Below are 12,269 nucleotides of genomic sequence, written 5' to 3'. Positions count from 1 at the left end.
CGTCCCCCTTGCATTTTCCAATCGCTTCTTTCCTCCCGATGGAATCCAATCTTCTAGATAGTCTCCTCGACATTGAGGAGCAATTCTATAATGAAGGTTATAATCTTGGTGTTGCCGATGGTGCCGAGGCGGGCTACACTGAAGGTAGCGTCTTCGCTGTCGAGAAGGGCTTCGAGAAATTTGTGGAGATGGGGCGATTGTATGGCAAGGCGCTAGTCTGGGCCCAGCGACTAACCGATTCCAATCCATCGGAGACATCCGAACAGTCATTGGACCAGTCGGGGGCCAGTGCCGATGCTATCGCTCTCGATCCGTCAATCTGCAAAAAGATGTCTACGTTGCCGGCGCATAGTGCGCGCTTGACTAAGAATCTTTCTACCTTGCTGGAGCTTGTTGATCCGGCCTCTCTGGATATGACCAACACGGAGGAAGCTGTCAACGATGCAGATGAGCGTCTGAAAGGTGCTGCGGTCAAGGCGAAGCTCATTCAACGGGCAATGGGTGAAGGCGAAGACTCGTTGGATGCTCGACCGGGTATGAAAGAAGGCCAGAGGCCCGGAGATGGAACCGGTAGCATTGAAGACATCAGTGCGCTCAATGTCCGTCACTGAAGTGTCTCACATCGTGTACGATCATCATATCACTACGTCGGTGGCATCCTGCCGAAAGTGGCAAATATATGCATCCGGATCCTCCAACATTAGGATGTCTCGGACGAGCAGGGTTCTCGACGTCAGCAATGTTGGATGTGAAAGCTTGCCCCCGGTCCCGGGAACAGGCAATTCGAGAAACTTCATCGATGTGGCCCGCTCGTCTTCCATGAACACTTACACGCCAGTCAAGTCTCGCATACGCCCATTGCCGTCAAACAATCACCACGTCAAGTCGCGATTGGTGTTGAAGATAAAGCGACCAGAAAACACTGGGGTGCTGACAACAAAGTACTCGAGGATAGGAGCCGGATTGAAAGTACGATCATTTCTACACTCTGGCTCTGAGAAAGAGATTTCTATTTCGAAAGATCTCAAAGGCTACCATGCCACGCATCAAGTACGGGATGCGAAGAATTTTTGGAAAGCAAAGCAAATCACCAGCTATATAGTGCTAATGCTTCATGCACGGAGCTAGTCATTAGGATCCCAGTAGGATACTGGAGATCAAGATTCTTCATTTCAAAATCGTCATCATGTATGAATCAACCCGATTACTTCCCATAACCCGGCGTAACTTTTGATGCTCCGTTTACTTTTGCCTTTACTGTTTACTCCAGGCTGCGCACAGCCATGGCCATAGCGCCCTCCTTAGTCTTGTGGCCACCAATAAAGCCACTAGCGTGCACGAAGATCGCGCCTTCGGGAAGCTTGGGTTGACCGTTCTTCTCAGCCTCTGCGGCCAACACACCATCCAAATCCTGATCACGGACACCGCGCCACGTCTCGGGGAGCGGCTTGCGGGACTCGAAGCTGCTCTCGGAGACTGACACACACTGCACGCGCCACTTGGAGTCCTCGGCCGCGCTCTCGGGGTAGAGGACATAGTAAACCTGGGACTCCGGGGTGGCCGAAGCCTCACGCTCAAAGTTGTACAGGTGCTCCTTCCAGGGAACGCCACCTTGGGGCAGGACCATGATGCGGCCGGAGGGGTGGGCCTCGGTGCGGGAGGCGTAGGCGTTGCCCACAATGGTGCGGGCAGGCAACCAAGAGGTGGTAGAGTGGTGGAGCTTGCGGGCAAACACGTTTCCGATGAGAGTACTGGCGCGGCCGAAGAGGCTGTCCTCATCCTGGGGCTCGCCGGGAGGGCTGGTCGGGTCTGGGTTGTTCATGTCGTTGACGATGGAGGCGAGAGTGACGCCGTAGTCCTTGAAGCGCTTCTCCAGGTTGGCGGCAGCCACGGCGGTCTGGTCGTAAGCTGAGATTCCGTTGTCGTTGGCATCAATGGCCTCGATGAAGTCCGTGTACAGCTTCTTGTACAGCAGGTCGACATCGGCGTGGTCCTCGGGCAGGGACATGTGCTGGGCGATGATGGCACGGCCAAAGTGCATGTATACTAGACCAGCGGAGGACAGCTTGGTATTGTGCTTGGGGAAGACGGTGTTGAAGGTGCGCTGGTGATGATCATAGCGGTTGATGGCGGCATCGTACACGCCGCCCACATCCACAACGGTGTGGCATTGCTCCAGCTCGGCCGGGTCGCGTGTGCGAATGAGGGGAGAAGAAGCGTAGGTGGGCAGGAGGCGCAGGAGGTAGACGGCCAAGGCCTCGTCGGCGTGGAAGTGGCCGCTAGAGTAGCAAGTTAGAGATAGAACACTCTCGGAAATTCTTCCGTCGCATTGGATGGCGGGGTACGTACTTGTGGGTGCCAATCAAGGGCGAGGAGGTCTTGAGCTTCTTAGCAGCAGTTTCTTCGGCCATTTTGAACAGTTGGCGCAAACGTAGCATCCACGGGAAGGTAAATATCAAAAGTGAGGTAACCAGCTTTTGAAGCTCTTACGATTTGCTCTGCTCTGGCTGGCTGCCCGGTCTTATCAGTGCCATATCGGGAAAGTAGGGCTGGCGGCCAGGGCCTAGCCAAGTCACCTGATGGAGCGGAGCTGTTAAGCTTAACCGTTTCCGGCACCGTGGAATACGATTGATTGTATGGAGAATGTACTCGATAGTAGTACAGTACAGTATACTGTTGGAGTAACGGTGAGTTACTAAGTAATTGTATCTCGTTTGTTATTATTGCCGGAGGACTGATGTGGATAACTGTTGCCATACTGTCCTGACTAGGAATACAAAAGCCCTGGCTAGACCTCTTCATTTCCTTGTACAGTTACATCAAGGACTATGCTCCACCCACTCCAGTCCCAAGTACTGGGTACTTAAATCAGCCATCGGCACTCGCCTCTATTATGGCGTTATCGACTCGACATTATCACGTCGGATGAATAGCTCAAATCGCCATTAGAATAGCAAAATAGACCATGATAGAGCTCTTGAACGCCTTTCTACTAAGTAAACATGGTTTGACAGTCTGTGGCACCCCGGCCCCAGGTTGGAAAGCCCATCACGATACGGTGCTTTGACCGCCAGTCTTGCCCCTTGTGGGTGCCTTGACCTAATTACTGTTACTGAACACACAATAATACTGGCAAGGTTGCCAGTCAAAGAGTAGAAAGTAACAGAAAGCGTATCCGGTCAACTCATGCAGGGGGAGTATATCCTACAGTACTGCAAGAGTTTAGAAGTATACCTATCATAAACTATCAAATTATATGATCTACCAAATACTCCCACCGCCTGGAGAACAAACAACCACTTATTTTCTTGGTGTGTCAGTCTCCAGAAAATAATAATCAACCCAAAGCCGAAGAGCCCAAATTTCCACATCTCCTGCATTGCTGGTCGCCCCCCGAATTTAGCGGGCCCACGTGAAAGGGCGATAAGCTCGAGAAGAGAAAAAGAAAAACAGTCGTGTGCCCTCCCACCCCTCCTCTCTTTCAACCTCACCCCCTTCATCCTCTTTCCATCATCACCCTCCAACTCGATCCTCACCTCGGTCGCGCGCTGCGCGTCTCCCACTCCCGATGTGGCTCTTCCGCGTCTTCTCGTCGGCCGTCTTCCTCACCGTGGTCGTCTCCTCGATCCCTCTAGCCTTCGATGTGGGCGGCAAAGTATGCGGTCTGGCCTTTTCGCTATCACTCGCCACGTTCTATTTCCTCTTCTCGTTATTGAAGGTCTCCACCCCCGAGCGCTCGTGGTTCCGGTCCTCTCTGGTTGTCGTGGTTGGCTCCACCCAATGGATCCTGATCCCGATTCTGTTGATCTGGTCGTTGAATCGCTTCTCGGTCGATGGGGATAGTACCGGTGGATGGCTCGAGCGCACGTTCACGGGGCAGAGGGCGGCGGATAGTTCAATCCAGGAGTGGCTCTTTGGTCGGGATGGTTTGGTGGAGTCGGTGACTCTAGGCAACTGGGATCGACTGCTGCGCTGGTCCACCCCCGTGTTCCAGCTCGTAGAGGGCTTCTGCAGTTTACTGGTTATTCAAGCCGCGGGTCAAATTACTCGATGGCTGGTAAATCGAGGCGGGCGAAGTGACAGCTGGATGGTACGTGTTTCTTTTTCTCGGTGTTGACCCGTTCCCCTGCACCGCGATCGCTAACTTTTACCCAAGATTGGCCTCCTTGTTCTCTCCGCGACCGTCATCTCCAGCTCGGTATACTTCCTCTGGCGCGTTCTCCAGTTCCCCGAAATTTCCAATGTCGATGCGGCCCTGATTGGTGTTTCAATCACATGTGCGGTCATTTTGTGTGCGTGGGGTATTGGCAGTGGACGCGGAAACCCCGTGGAGAGCTCTCTGCTCTTCGCCTACATTGTCCTCTGCATCTATCAGATCTTTACGGATTACCAGCCCTCGTACCCGATCGAGCAGGTTCCTTCGCCTGCGCAGGCGGGTGATTTCCCTCCACTTCCTCCGATTATCATGGCATCGTATACCACCCTCATGCATGCGCTGTCTCTGCTACCTTCGATCATCCACGCCGCGTTCAACGTCATCACTGCCGTCTTCAGCGCCGTTACCCCGTCAGTTTTGATCTCTCTCGCATACCGGTTACTCGTGTTGTATGCGTCGACGCGCATCATTCCCGCCGTGCGAGAATCTGGAGCCCGCGCGCTCTCGCAGGAGGCCTCTCTGGATGATACCGATGCAGCGGGCCAGGTTCTAGGCTACCTGAGCTATTTCGCCCCGACTATTCTCATTGCTGTCTACACCAGTCTGCTGATGCAGCACTTCTCATCTGCATCGCAAGCCATGGGTGGCAGTGGTGAGTGGTGGAGCAGCCAAGGAGGCGGCGGGGGCAACCTTTGGAGGTGGATCAACCTTGCCTGTACAATGGGTCTCTATGCCGTTGAGCTTTGGCTCGGAGAGAATGACGATCTCGATAATGGTCTGGCCGGTCATTGGAAGACTGATTGAATTGAATAAATCTTATGGAACTCGATCAAAGTGTGCACTCTTGAGGTATCCATGCTCACGGGAGATCTCAATGCGTTTCGATCGCTTCTACAAAAGACCATTTCCTTCCGTGACCAGGGCGCTATCTTCGATCTGGAGCAGCGAGCCGCATCCCTGTTTCCAGATCAGCTCATCCGACCCCCTATCACGCTCCCGCAGACATCAATATCACATGGGAGTCGTATCAGTTTGGCCATCGCATGATCGGCCTAGAAAAAAAGCTGGGGCCACCAAAATTGCCATCGCATGGTGCCTGGTCTCATTTCAAATAGAGATTCTCTCCTTGCTCTCTGTCCCCGCACCTTCAATGCAAAGCTCCCAGTCCGACGTTATACTCGCGCACACTTGGATTCAGCCAATATTCAGGCTTTCCCAGTGTCAACGGGACCTTTTTTCTCCTCGCGCGCATGTATAAGTCACTTACCCATATTCCCCCAATCCTGGAGACGTTTACCTTTCTACCCGGGAGTCTCCGTTCCCTTTCTCCTCCAGGGTTGTTCCCCAATCCTCCTGTACAGCTTTGCTTGTACTATCGCAGGTTGTTACCAAACCTGCATTCCAGCCCATTCCATCCTCTCATGACGCCCCCATGATACCAATTGCAATGTTTCCTTACTATGTCTTGCATTCTTGTCATGTCTGTCTTTCTCCACGCCACGTGTCTGGCACTTTTATACCCTCTGTCGCCTGTGATCTTGTCTGGCTCGTTCTCGTTCCTTCAATGCAAGCTTGCTCCGTCTTATTTCTCTTTTTTTGCTTCACCAGTAATATCCATTGTCCCGCACTTGGCATCGGGCTTTTCCATCTTTATCCTTGTACTTGTACATACAACATATTGTGGGTGGTGGGTGCTTTCCTGGATATGATGCGCGTAATTAGAGACCATGTTCTGTTCGCACACCCTGTGGTCCTTCCTTAGGAGGAATACTTTTTGGGTGGTTCAAGTTCTGTTTTTTAGTCAATGGAATAAGAAGGGGAATCAAAAAAATTCGAAATCCTGTCTTTGGAGGCAAAGGATGATCATATTACTATGTAGCTGCTCCGTAAGATATGGAGATAACTAGTTCAGTCATCTCTCTCAGCTATCCATATGAGCCACAACACAGGTGCATCCCATATAAAGAAAACGCCGCTGCCCTCGGTAGCAACGACGAGAAGAGGAAAAGAGAGGGAGAGGAAAAGCGCGATGTGCATAGACCAGCACTGTCAGGCAAGGGGCATCACTGGAAAAAACTGTCGGTCACCTCATCCAGTGGAGACGGCGGGGGAGGTCGTAGGGCGTTAGCGAGGCTCTCCACTGCTTCCTTCAACGCTGGGTCCGTTATGGTCTGTAGGTAGTGTTCGAGGTGTTGAAACCCTTTGGAAAACGCAACGGCGTCCCAAACGAGGTCATCGGGGGAAGGCAAACGCGAATTAGGGCCAGCAAATGCGGAGGAGCCTCGGTAAGGAGTGTGCGAACTCCGATGAGGCCGGCATGATCTAGGGCCGCAATGGGCCACGCCTCAGGGTTTTCGGAAATGCACTGATGCAGGGCCTCGACGTTGTAGAGGAGGTTCATGACAGGTCCGACTTGGTCGGGAGGTCCCTGGAGCATGCTGATTTTGGAGCGTAGTTCCGTATCCTTGATAGATGCCGAACGAGGAGGTGGGATTGCAAAGTGTCCCGGAGCTGGTATGTCGGTATTCACGGTTAGGTTCATCATACGCCCTGTCACGGCGCTCACGCTGCTCTCGGTATTGCTGGTGTCAGTGGTGTCCTGGTCAGTATTGGTGGTGTCCATGTCAGTGTCGGTTGGGATGTCAAGCGAGGTGGTGCGAGGAACGATCCTGCCGCGACGGGGGTCGGTGGCTTGATCCGCCATATTTGGTGGAGTAGCTCGGTAGCGGAGAGGAAGGACGAAAGATGAAGCAGGGTAAGCAAGGTATTCTGAGAGTAAAGAGGAGATGAAGAGGTAGCGAAAAGGGGAAGTTAAGGATGAGGCAGAGAGGGAAGGAGAATAAATAGTACAGTGGTAAGGGAATAGACGCGAGCAAACAGGTGGAAAAGGAAAAAGGCAATGGCATGTAGGCAATAGATATGATCTGGAGGCGCAAAAGAGAGTGGTACGAAGTATGAAATATCGATATCAACAAGCCCGCGTCAGACGTAGGGTTGATTGTTGGAGTCCTGCCCATGATGCAGGACGTCTTGAAGGTCTTCCAAGACCTTCTCTTCGGCTTCGAGCAGGCTATGTTCGTCGGGCCAGTCGAGGTGTTCGTTACCTAGTTCGGACCATCAAGCCAGGTACGGATGGATATGCACGTCTAACGCAGGGTCTAGAGTGAACTAGCCGGTCCAACATCTAGTAAGCATCACCTTATGGTGCGTCGTGGCTATCACGGCTAGCTAGGCCACACAATTCATCACGACAGGCTGCGATAAGTTTGTCGATAATGTCTCGTATTTCACGTCGGCTGTAAGTGGCGTGGTGGCATCATCGATAACTCCAGCTAGGTACTTGGTGTCTTCGGCTGCGTAAGACGGAAGCTGGAGTCCAAAAAATGGCCGTCAGAAGCAGAGAGCTCATCAACAACTTTGAGGAAGTCGCGAATAAGCCAATCAGCAGGATGAGGATTATTCTATGAAAGGTATAGGGCTTTGAAAGAGGTAGCAGCAGCAAGATCTCGACTGCGGAGGTCGTGATAGGCCTTGACTGTTGAAAGAAGCCCCACGACTGCAACAGTCCGGCAGACAGAGATAGGGGAAGACTGCTGTGTATGATGCAGGAGTCCGGGGTTTGCTACCTGTGTGTTACGGAACAAACTTAGGAGGCAGAAGATGATCTTATTACTAGTACTAGTACTAGGTGATATAGCTGCTACGTAGGTAAGATACTTATCTGTTAGGTACCTATGGAGATAACTTGCCTAGTCATCCATCTTATAGGTAGGCCTATCCATGGTATGAGCCACCACATATCATGGAATGAAATCAAAGAAAATTGAAAATAACATGTTACATTCAAACCAGATGTTATACGATTTGAGTAAGATAAGATAACAAAGGAAACTAAAAGAAACAGAAGCATGACTAGTGCAACAAAGCAGATCAACTCGAGAAGGAGAAACGAGAAACAGATACAGCGTAAGCGTAAGCGTAATATGCAAATTGTTTAGAAAAGAAAACGTCCGAGATGGAATGACAGTAACGAGTAACAATAATACAGATGAAGATGGAGATGGAGATGAATATCGCATGAACTCAAGTATAAACAAGCTGAAGAAAGTAAGGAAATAATAAGAATTGAATCGATGACCTGGGCACAAGGACGTTCCGGGTGTTGGGCGAATATACTTCTTCAAGTATGCATGAGTACCTCGGCCTTGATATCCCATACCCATACCCGTGTCCAGTCCCAGTAGTCTCTCTCCTTCCAGGTAATTTCTTCTCATTCCCTTTCAATATGTGTTTTCAAGATGAGTTTTTCACTTGCTTTGTTTTCCCAGCTGTCCAACAATTGCCCTGTCCCGCAGTGCACCACCTCGCAAAAGTAAAAAAACCTAACAATCCCATAGCGCCAGGCTTTTGAACCCGAAAAGACCAAAAAAAGAGAAACATAGTATCATATCGCAGATAGCAGATCGAGATAAACCCTCAATCCCTCCCAGACCCAACCTAAAACAGTGGGAATCCACAAAAGAAAAACAAAAATCAAAGCGGGGTACCAAAGAAGCCATGCAATGTAAATGCTCCATCAGGAACAAATCAAGTCTCAAGTCTGAACCAGGTTCTACCCGGTAACAGCTCAGACAATACACCTCATCTGTCCTCTCCATCCCTACATCACTGGCGGATGGGGACACCTTCCCTTGCGGGTGGTGGGCTGACACTGGGATCCTTGCCCTCATTGCTACTACCAGCGCCATTGTCATCCATACCCATCGAGCCCTCACTGAGACTCGATCCACGGTGCAGGTAACTACCCTCCTTCACGGGCGAGCGGCTCTGGAAGCCGATCGAGCCTGGGTGTCCGCTGATGCTGCCGGGGATCTGTTGGCCGATGCCTGCCATGCTACCTCCATTGCCGGAGCCACCGGGGTTCGCGGCACCTGGCGAAGTCGCAGTGAGATGGGGGATGTTCTCCGGGACCGGGTGGCGGGAGCCAATGCTGGTGACGCCGACATCCGAGGCTTTGCCAGCTTTGCTGAGGGCGTAGTCGCCCGAGTCGAAGTATTTGCGCTCCTGTTTGTGGGAAGAGTGGGTGTGTTAGTTGGGCGTGGATTTGGTAATGTTTGGGTGTGAAAGTGGGTTCGATGGGAAGAGGATGGGTGGTTGGGTACGATTGGAGAGGGCCCGGCTGGGACACACCTTGAGCTTGTTCTGGAGGAGATCTTTCTTGGTGGGCATTTTGCCGTAGAGACGCAGCAGACGCTGCTCCTCTGGGCTCATCGACTGGGGGAGATTGTTAGTGAGAGTTCATGGAGGTTGGAGGTTAGGCGTGGGCTCACGTTGATATCGACTTTGTTCTGCTGGTGGGGATTCATGGTGGATGGTGTTGGGGGAGTGGAAGTGCCACAAAGCGGGAGGGGGCAGAAATGGTAAAGTAGATGTTTGTGTGTGGATGAGCAAAGACCGATGGTTGAGAGAAATCGATAATCAAGAGTGAAGGAGAGAAGAAGTTGGGAGATAGGAAGAAGAGGAAGTGGATGAAGTTGAGTTGGCGGTGCGGAAATCCAAACGGAGTCGGGGGACTGTCGATAACGCGGGGCTTCGAAAGACACTGGAAGACTGGAGGATATCCGGTACTCGTCTCGTACACTTGGTACTGTACTGGTAATCCTACGGGGAAGTTTACCTTTTTAGCTTATTGTTTCATTTCCTTACTCGTGAATAATGTTTCTAGTTATCCCTCTATCAGACTGTGTTCTCTCTTCTAGCAAAATCACTCTCCTCGATAACCCACCCACCCCTAGTACGTCATCAAGGAGACTGTGACGAGTGCGGCGGTGGCATAGGCAGTAGCAGCAGCCGAAGCAGCAGCAACGTAGCTAAGCTTTCAATCGTCGGGATCCGAATTTCTGACGTGGTTCAGGAATTAACCTCGAGAACCTATCATTATTAGTTACAGTATTCATTTAGTCTTCTAGTCAGGCGGACCTTCTCCGAACGCAAAAAGTCGCCGCATCCGCACATTTTTGGGACCCAACGGCAACTGACCAAAATGACGGCACAAAAAGAGGCAAAAATTAAGTTCTGATTTCATGTCTGTTTGAATCCAAAGGTGGGGTATAGATATTGAGTATGTAGACTATGTGAATGAAAATAGTTTCCTTAGATGTTGTAGACTATAGAGTACGATAAAAAAACAATTCTGTAGTAGTAGCCATTCTAATGCCCTCTCTCTTCCCTCCAGTTGATCCACGGGGCACCGCCAAACTCTGCTTCGTCCTTCCGCTTCTTCAACTCGACGACGACTTTCCCCCCCACGCCGACATCCCTCAGCTCAAAAGGAATCAATTATCAATTCCAGGTTTCTTATCATGACTGACCAGAAGACCCAACAGCCCAAGGCCTTTGTGGTCGAGCACCTGGATCCCGAACTGGGGCCATGGTCCGCCTTGGAATACGCTGCTATTGCCCGCGAGTCCCATGCCAACGGCGCTCGCTTCTTGCTCAGTTCGGTGCCCGCCGAACTGCAGATGCCCGCCGAGCTGGCCGCTACGAAGGGCTTGGAGGTTGAGCAGCGTGGTGTCGAGGAGATTTTTGCGGATCGGAAGGACAAGGTCTGTCTGTTGGATCCTTCTGCGAAGACGGAGTTGAGCCCGGAGGATGGTGATGTTTTTGAGGTGTTTTTGTTTGGTGGTATTCTCGGTATGAAGCTCTCTACTCATTTTCACTTATAATGCCCATTGGGTGCATTTTCACCCCCGCCGTCTGGTTAATCTACGTGGGTTGCGGGGGACATGATTGAATTTGGGCTAACACGGCATACTTCATTTCTGTGGGCATATAGGTGATGATCCGCCTCGGGGTATGTAAAATGATCTATATTTCCCCAATCGCTGCACTGCTGCATAGCGAAGTAGCGGATTGGCCTCGGATACTAACATTTGGTAGATCGCACTTCCGAACTACGGAAGAAGGGCTACAATGGCCGTCGCCTTGGACCCAAGCAGATGACGACTGATACTGCCGTGCGAGTGACCCGCATGGTGGTGCACGAACGAGGTAGGCAATCTTCATGGACTCTGAATTATGACTGAACTCTGGAGGAGCTCGCTAACTAACCACCCCTCCTCGTGTACTGTAGTACCCCTCGAGAAGATCTCCTACGTGGATTACCCAGAGATTTTGATCAATGAGCACGAACGGACCGAAATGCCATTCCGCTACGTGGTAGACGCCAAGGGTGAGCCTATCATGCCTGATGTAAGTCAATCCTTTTCTTCGTTACTTTCCGCAGTGGCTCGTTAGCTTACCAGTTTCTTCAGGGGATGGTGGATCTGATTAAGAACGACGCCGACAAGGGCGTCGGTGATCTTTTCTGAGCTGGGACGGGCTCCACGTCGAACCCCCCTCTAAAAAATACCAATTCATCAAGGTCAAAACGCCTCGCGGTTTCAGATGATGATCCCGATTTATATGCTTGTAGTTCTGGAATTATGATTGTTCCATGCCTTCCCAGGGCAGGTTTCGTCTTATCTTGGCTTTCTGGGTTGCTGGACATGGAATAGTTCCAGACCAAGTTAAAGTACTCTCCAACAAAGGGGGATCGAGACAATTCGAACCACGGGTTGTACTGGCCGTAAATAGATGTCAATAGGAAAAAATAACCTCTCTTCTGCCAATGAATGATGAGCTTCTTCACGGACTAGCTTCACTAGCTTGCGACTCCTATTCTTCCTGCTAATCATCGGTTGGTGGCGTATCTTATAGACCTACGAAATAGGCAACGGGCCATCCGACAGTGGTATTGTTTGTAATGTTTTGGAATTGGTAAAACATGGATTATTTCACGAAAGTGTGCGGAAAGAGTGTGTAATATACATGTAATACAATTACCATATATACTCCCGTGCCGAGTCGAGGCCACGCCAGCAGTTCGTGCCGTCATTGGGATTCTTCTTCTGACTGTGCTGTACTTTTCGGAGGGCCTGCGACCATCCCTCCGATTCTATTCTTTCTTTCATTTCTAGCTCTGGAGAGCTTCTCATCCTCATCTTCCTCTCCAACTTCCGCCCTTTCTGCGACTCGCTCTCTGCTTCAGTTCGGCTTCCGATGGTTGTTTAAG

The 12,269-nt window shown here is 51.1% G+C and overlaps 6 protein-coding genes across 6 annotated transcripts; 3 read left to right on the top strand and 3 right to left on the bottom strand.

The window, feature by feature from the left end:
• Positions 1-38: 38 nt before the first annotated feature.
• Positions 39-611, top strand: N7473_011635 (Yae1 family protein; the record flags this gene model as incomplete). The annotated part of the gene is made up of 1 exon (XM_057157574.1): positions 39-611. One exon carries the CDS (start codon positions 39-41, stop codon positions 609-611), a length of 573 nt encoding a protein of 190 aa, XP_057003424.1.
• A 650-nt stretch (positions 612-1,261) lies between these two features.
• Positions 1,262-2,438, bottom strand: N7473_011634 (MYG1 family protein; the record flags this gene model as incomplete). Its single annotated transcript, XM_057157573.1, has 2 exons — positions 1,262-2,279; positions 2,350-2,438. The coding sequence occupies 2 exons, from the start codon at positions 2,436-2,438 to the stop codon at positions 1,262-1,264; spliced, it is 1,107 nt and encodes a 368-aa protein (XP_057003423.1).
• A 1,130-nt stretch (positions 2,439-3,568) lies between these two features.
• Positions 3,569-4,960, top strand: N7473_011633 (ICE2 family protein; the record flags this gene model as incomplete). The annotated part of the gene is made up of 2 exons (XM_057157572.1): positions 3,569-4,090; positions 4,157-4,960. 2 exons carry the CDS (start codon positions 3,569-3,571, stop codon positions 4,958-4,960), a joined length of 1,326 nt encoding a protein of 441 aa, XP_057003422.1.
• Positions 4,961-6,320: 1,360 nt separating this feature from the next.
• On the bottom strand, positions 6,321-6,860 carry N7473_011632 (uncharacterized protein; the record flags this gene model as incomplete). Its single annotated transcript, XM_057157571.1, has 1 exon — positions 6,321-6,860. One exon carries the CDS (start codon positions 6,858-6,860, stop codon positions 6,321-6,323), a length of 540 nt encoding a protein of 179 aa, XP_057003421.1.
• Positions 6,861-8,042: 1,182 nt separating this feature from the next.
• On the bottom strand, positions 8,043-9,759 carry N7473_011631 (endosulfine family protein). Its single transcript, XM_057157570.1, has 3 exons — positions 9,487-9,759; positions 9,347-9,430; positions 8,043-9,220 (listed from the first exon to the last, which is right to left on the bottom strand). The coding sequence occupies exons 1-3, from the start codon at positions 9,520-9,522 to the stop codon at positions 8,822-8,824; spliced, it is 519 nt and encodes a 172-aa protein (XP_057003420.1). The 5' UTR covers positions 9,523-9,759; the 3' UTR covers positions 8,043-8,821.
• Positions 9,760-10,407: 648 nt separating this feature from the next.
• Positions 10,408-11,870, top strand: N7473_011630 (SAM-dependent methyltransferase). The gene is made up of 5 exons (XM_057157569.1): positions 10,408-10,849; positions 10,992-11,009; positions 11,096-11,206; positions 11,289-11,407; positions 11,470-11,870. Exons 1-5 carry the CDS (start codon positions 10,519-10,521, stop codon positions 11,524-11,526), a joined length of 636 nt encoding a protein of 211 aa, XP_057003419.1. The 5' UTR covers positions 10,408-10,518; the 3' UTR covers positions 11,527-11,870.
• Positions 11,871-12,269: the final 399 nt, after the last annotated feature.

The sequence above is a fragment of the Penicillium subrubescens genome (genome assembly GCF_028828155.1).
Source record: "Penicillium subrubescens strain IBT 31985 chromosome Unknown utg000010l_segment0_segment0, whole genome shotgun sequence".
Classification (NCBI taxonomy): Eukaryota; Fungi; Ascomycota; class Eurotiomycetes; order Eurotiales; family Aspergillaceae; genus Penicillium; species Penicillium subrubescens.
Note: the sequence above shows the minus strand (reverse complement) of the source record. Positions and strands in the feature narration are given on the sequence as shown.

What these genes read in the sequence shown, in the direction of transcription:
- N7473_011630 (XM_057157569.1), top strand. Translation starts at nt 10,519, where the DNA reads ATGACTGACCAGAAGACCCAACAGCCCAAGGCCTTTGTGGTCGAGCAC. An exon ending in CATGGTGGTGCACGAACGAG is followed by an intron (nt 11,207 to 11,288) that starts GTAGGCAATCTT and finishes CGTGTACTGTAG; the next exon opens with TACCCCTCGAGAAGATCTCC. An exon ending in GTGAGCCTATCATGCCTGAT is followed by an intron (nt 11,408 to 11,469) that starts GTAAGTCAATCC and finishes CAGTTTCTTCAG; the next exon opens with GGGATGGTGGATCTGATTAA.
- N7473_011631 (XM_057157570.1), bottom strand. Translation starts at nt 9,522, where the DNA reads ATGAATCCCCACCAGCAGAACAAAGTCGATATCAAC. An exon ending in AGAACAAAGTCGATATCAAC is followed by an intron (nt 9,431 to 9,486) that starts GTGAGCCCACGC and finishes AATCTCCCCCAG; the next exon opens with TCGATGAGCCCAGAGGAGCA. An exon ending in TCCTCCAGAACAAGCTCAAG is followed by an intron (nt 9,221 to 9,346) that starts GTGTGTCCCAGC and finishes TCCCACAAACAG; the next exon opens with GAGCGCAAATACTTCGACTC.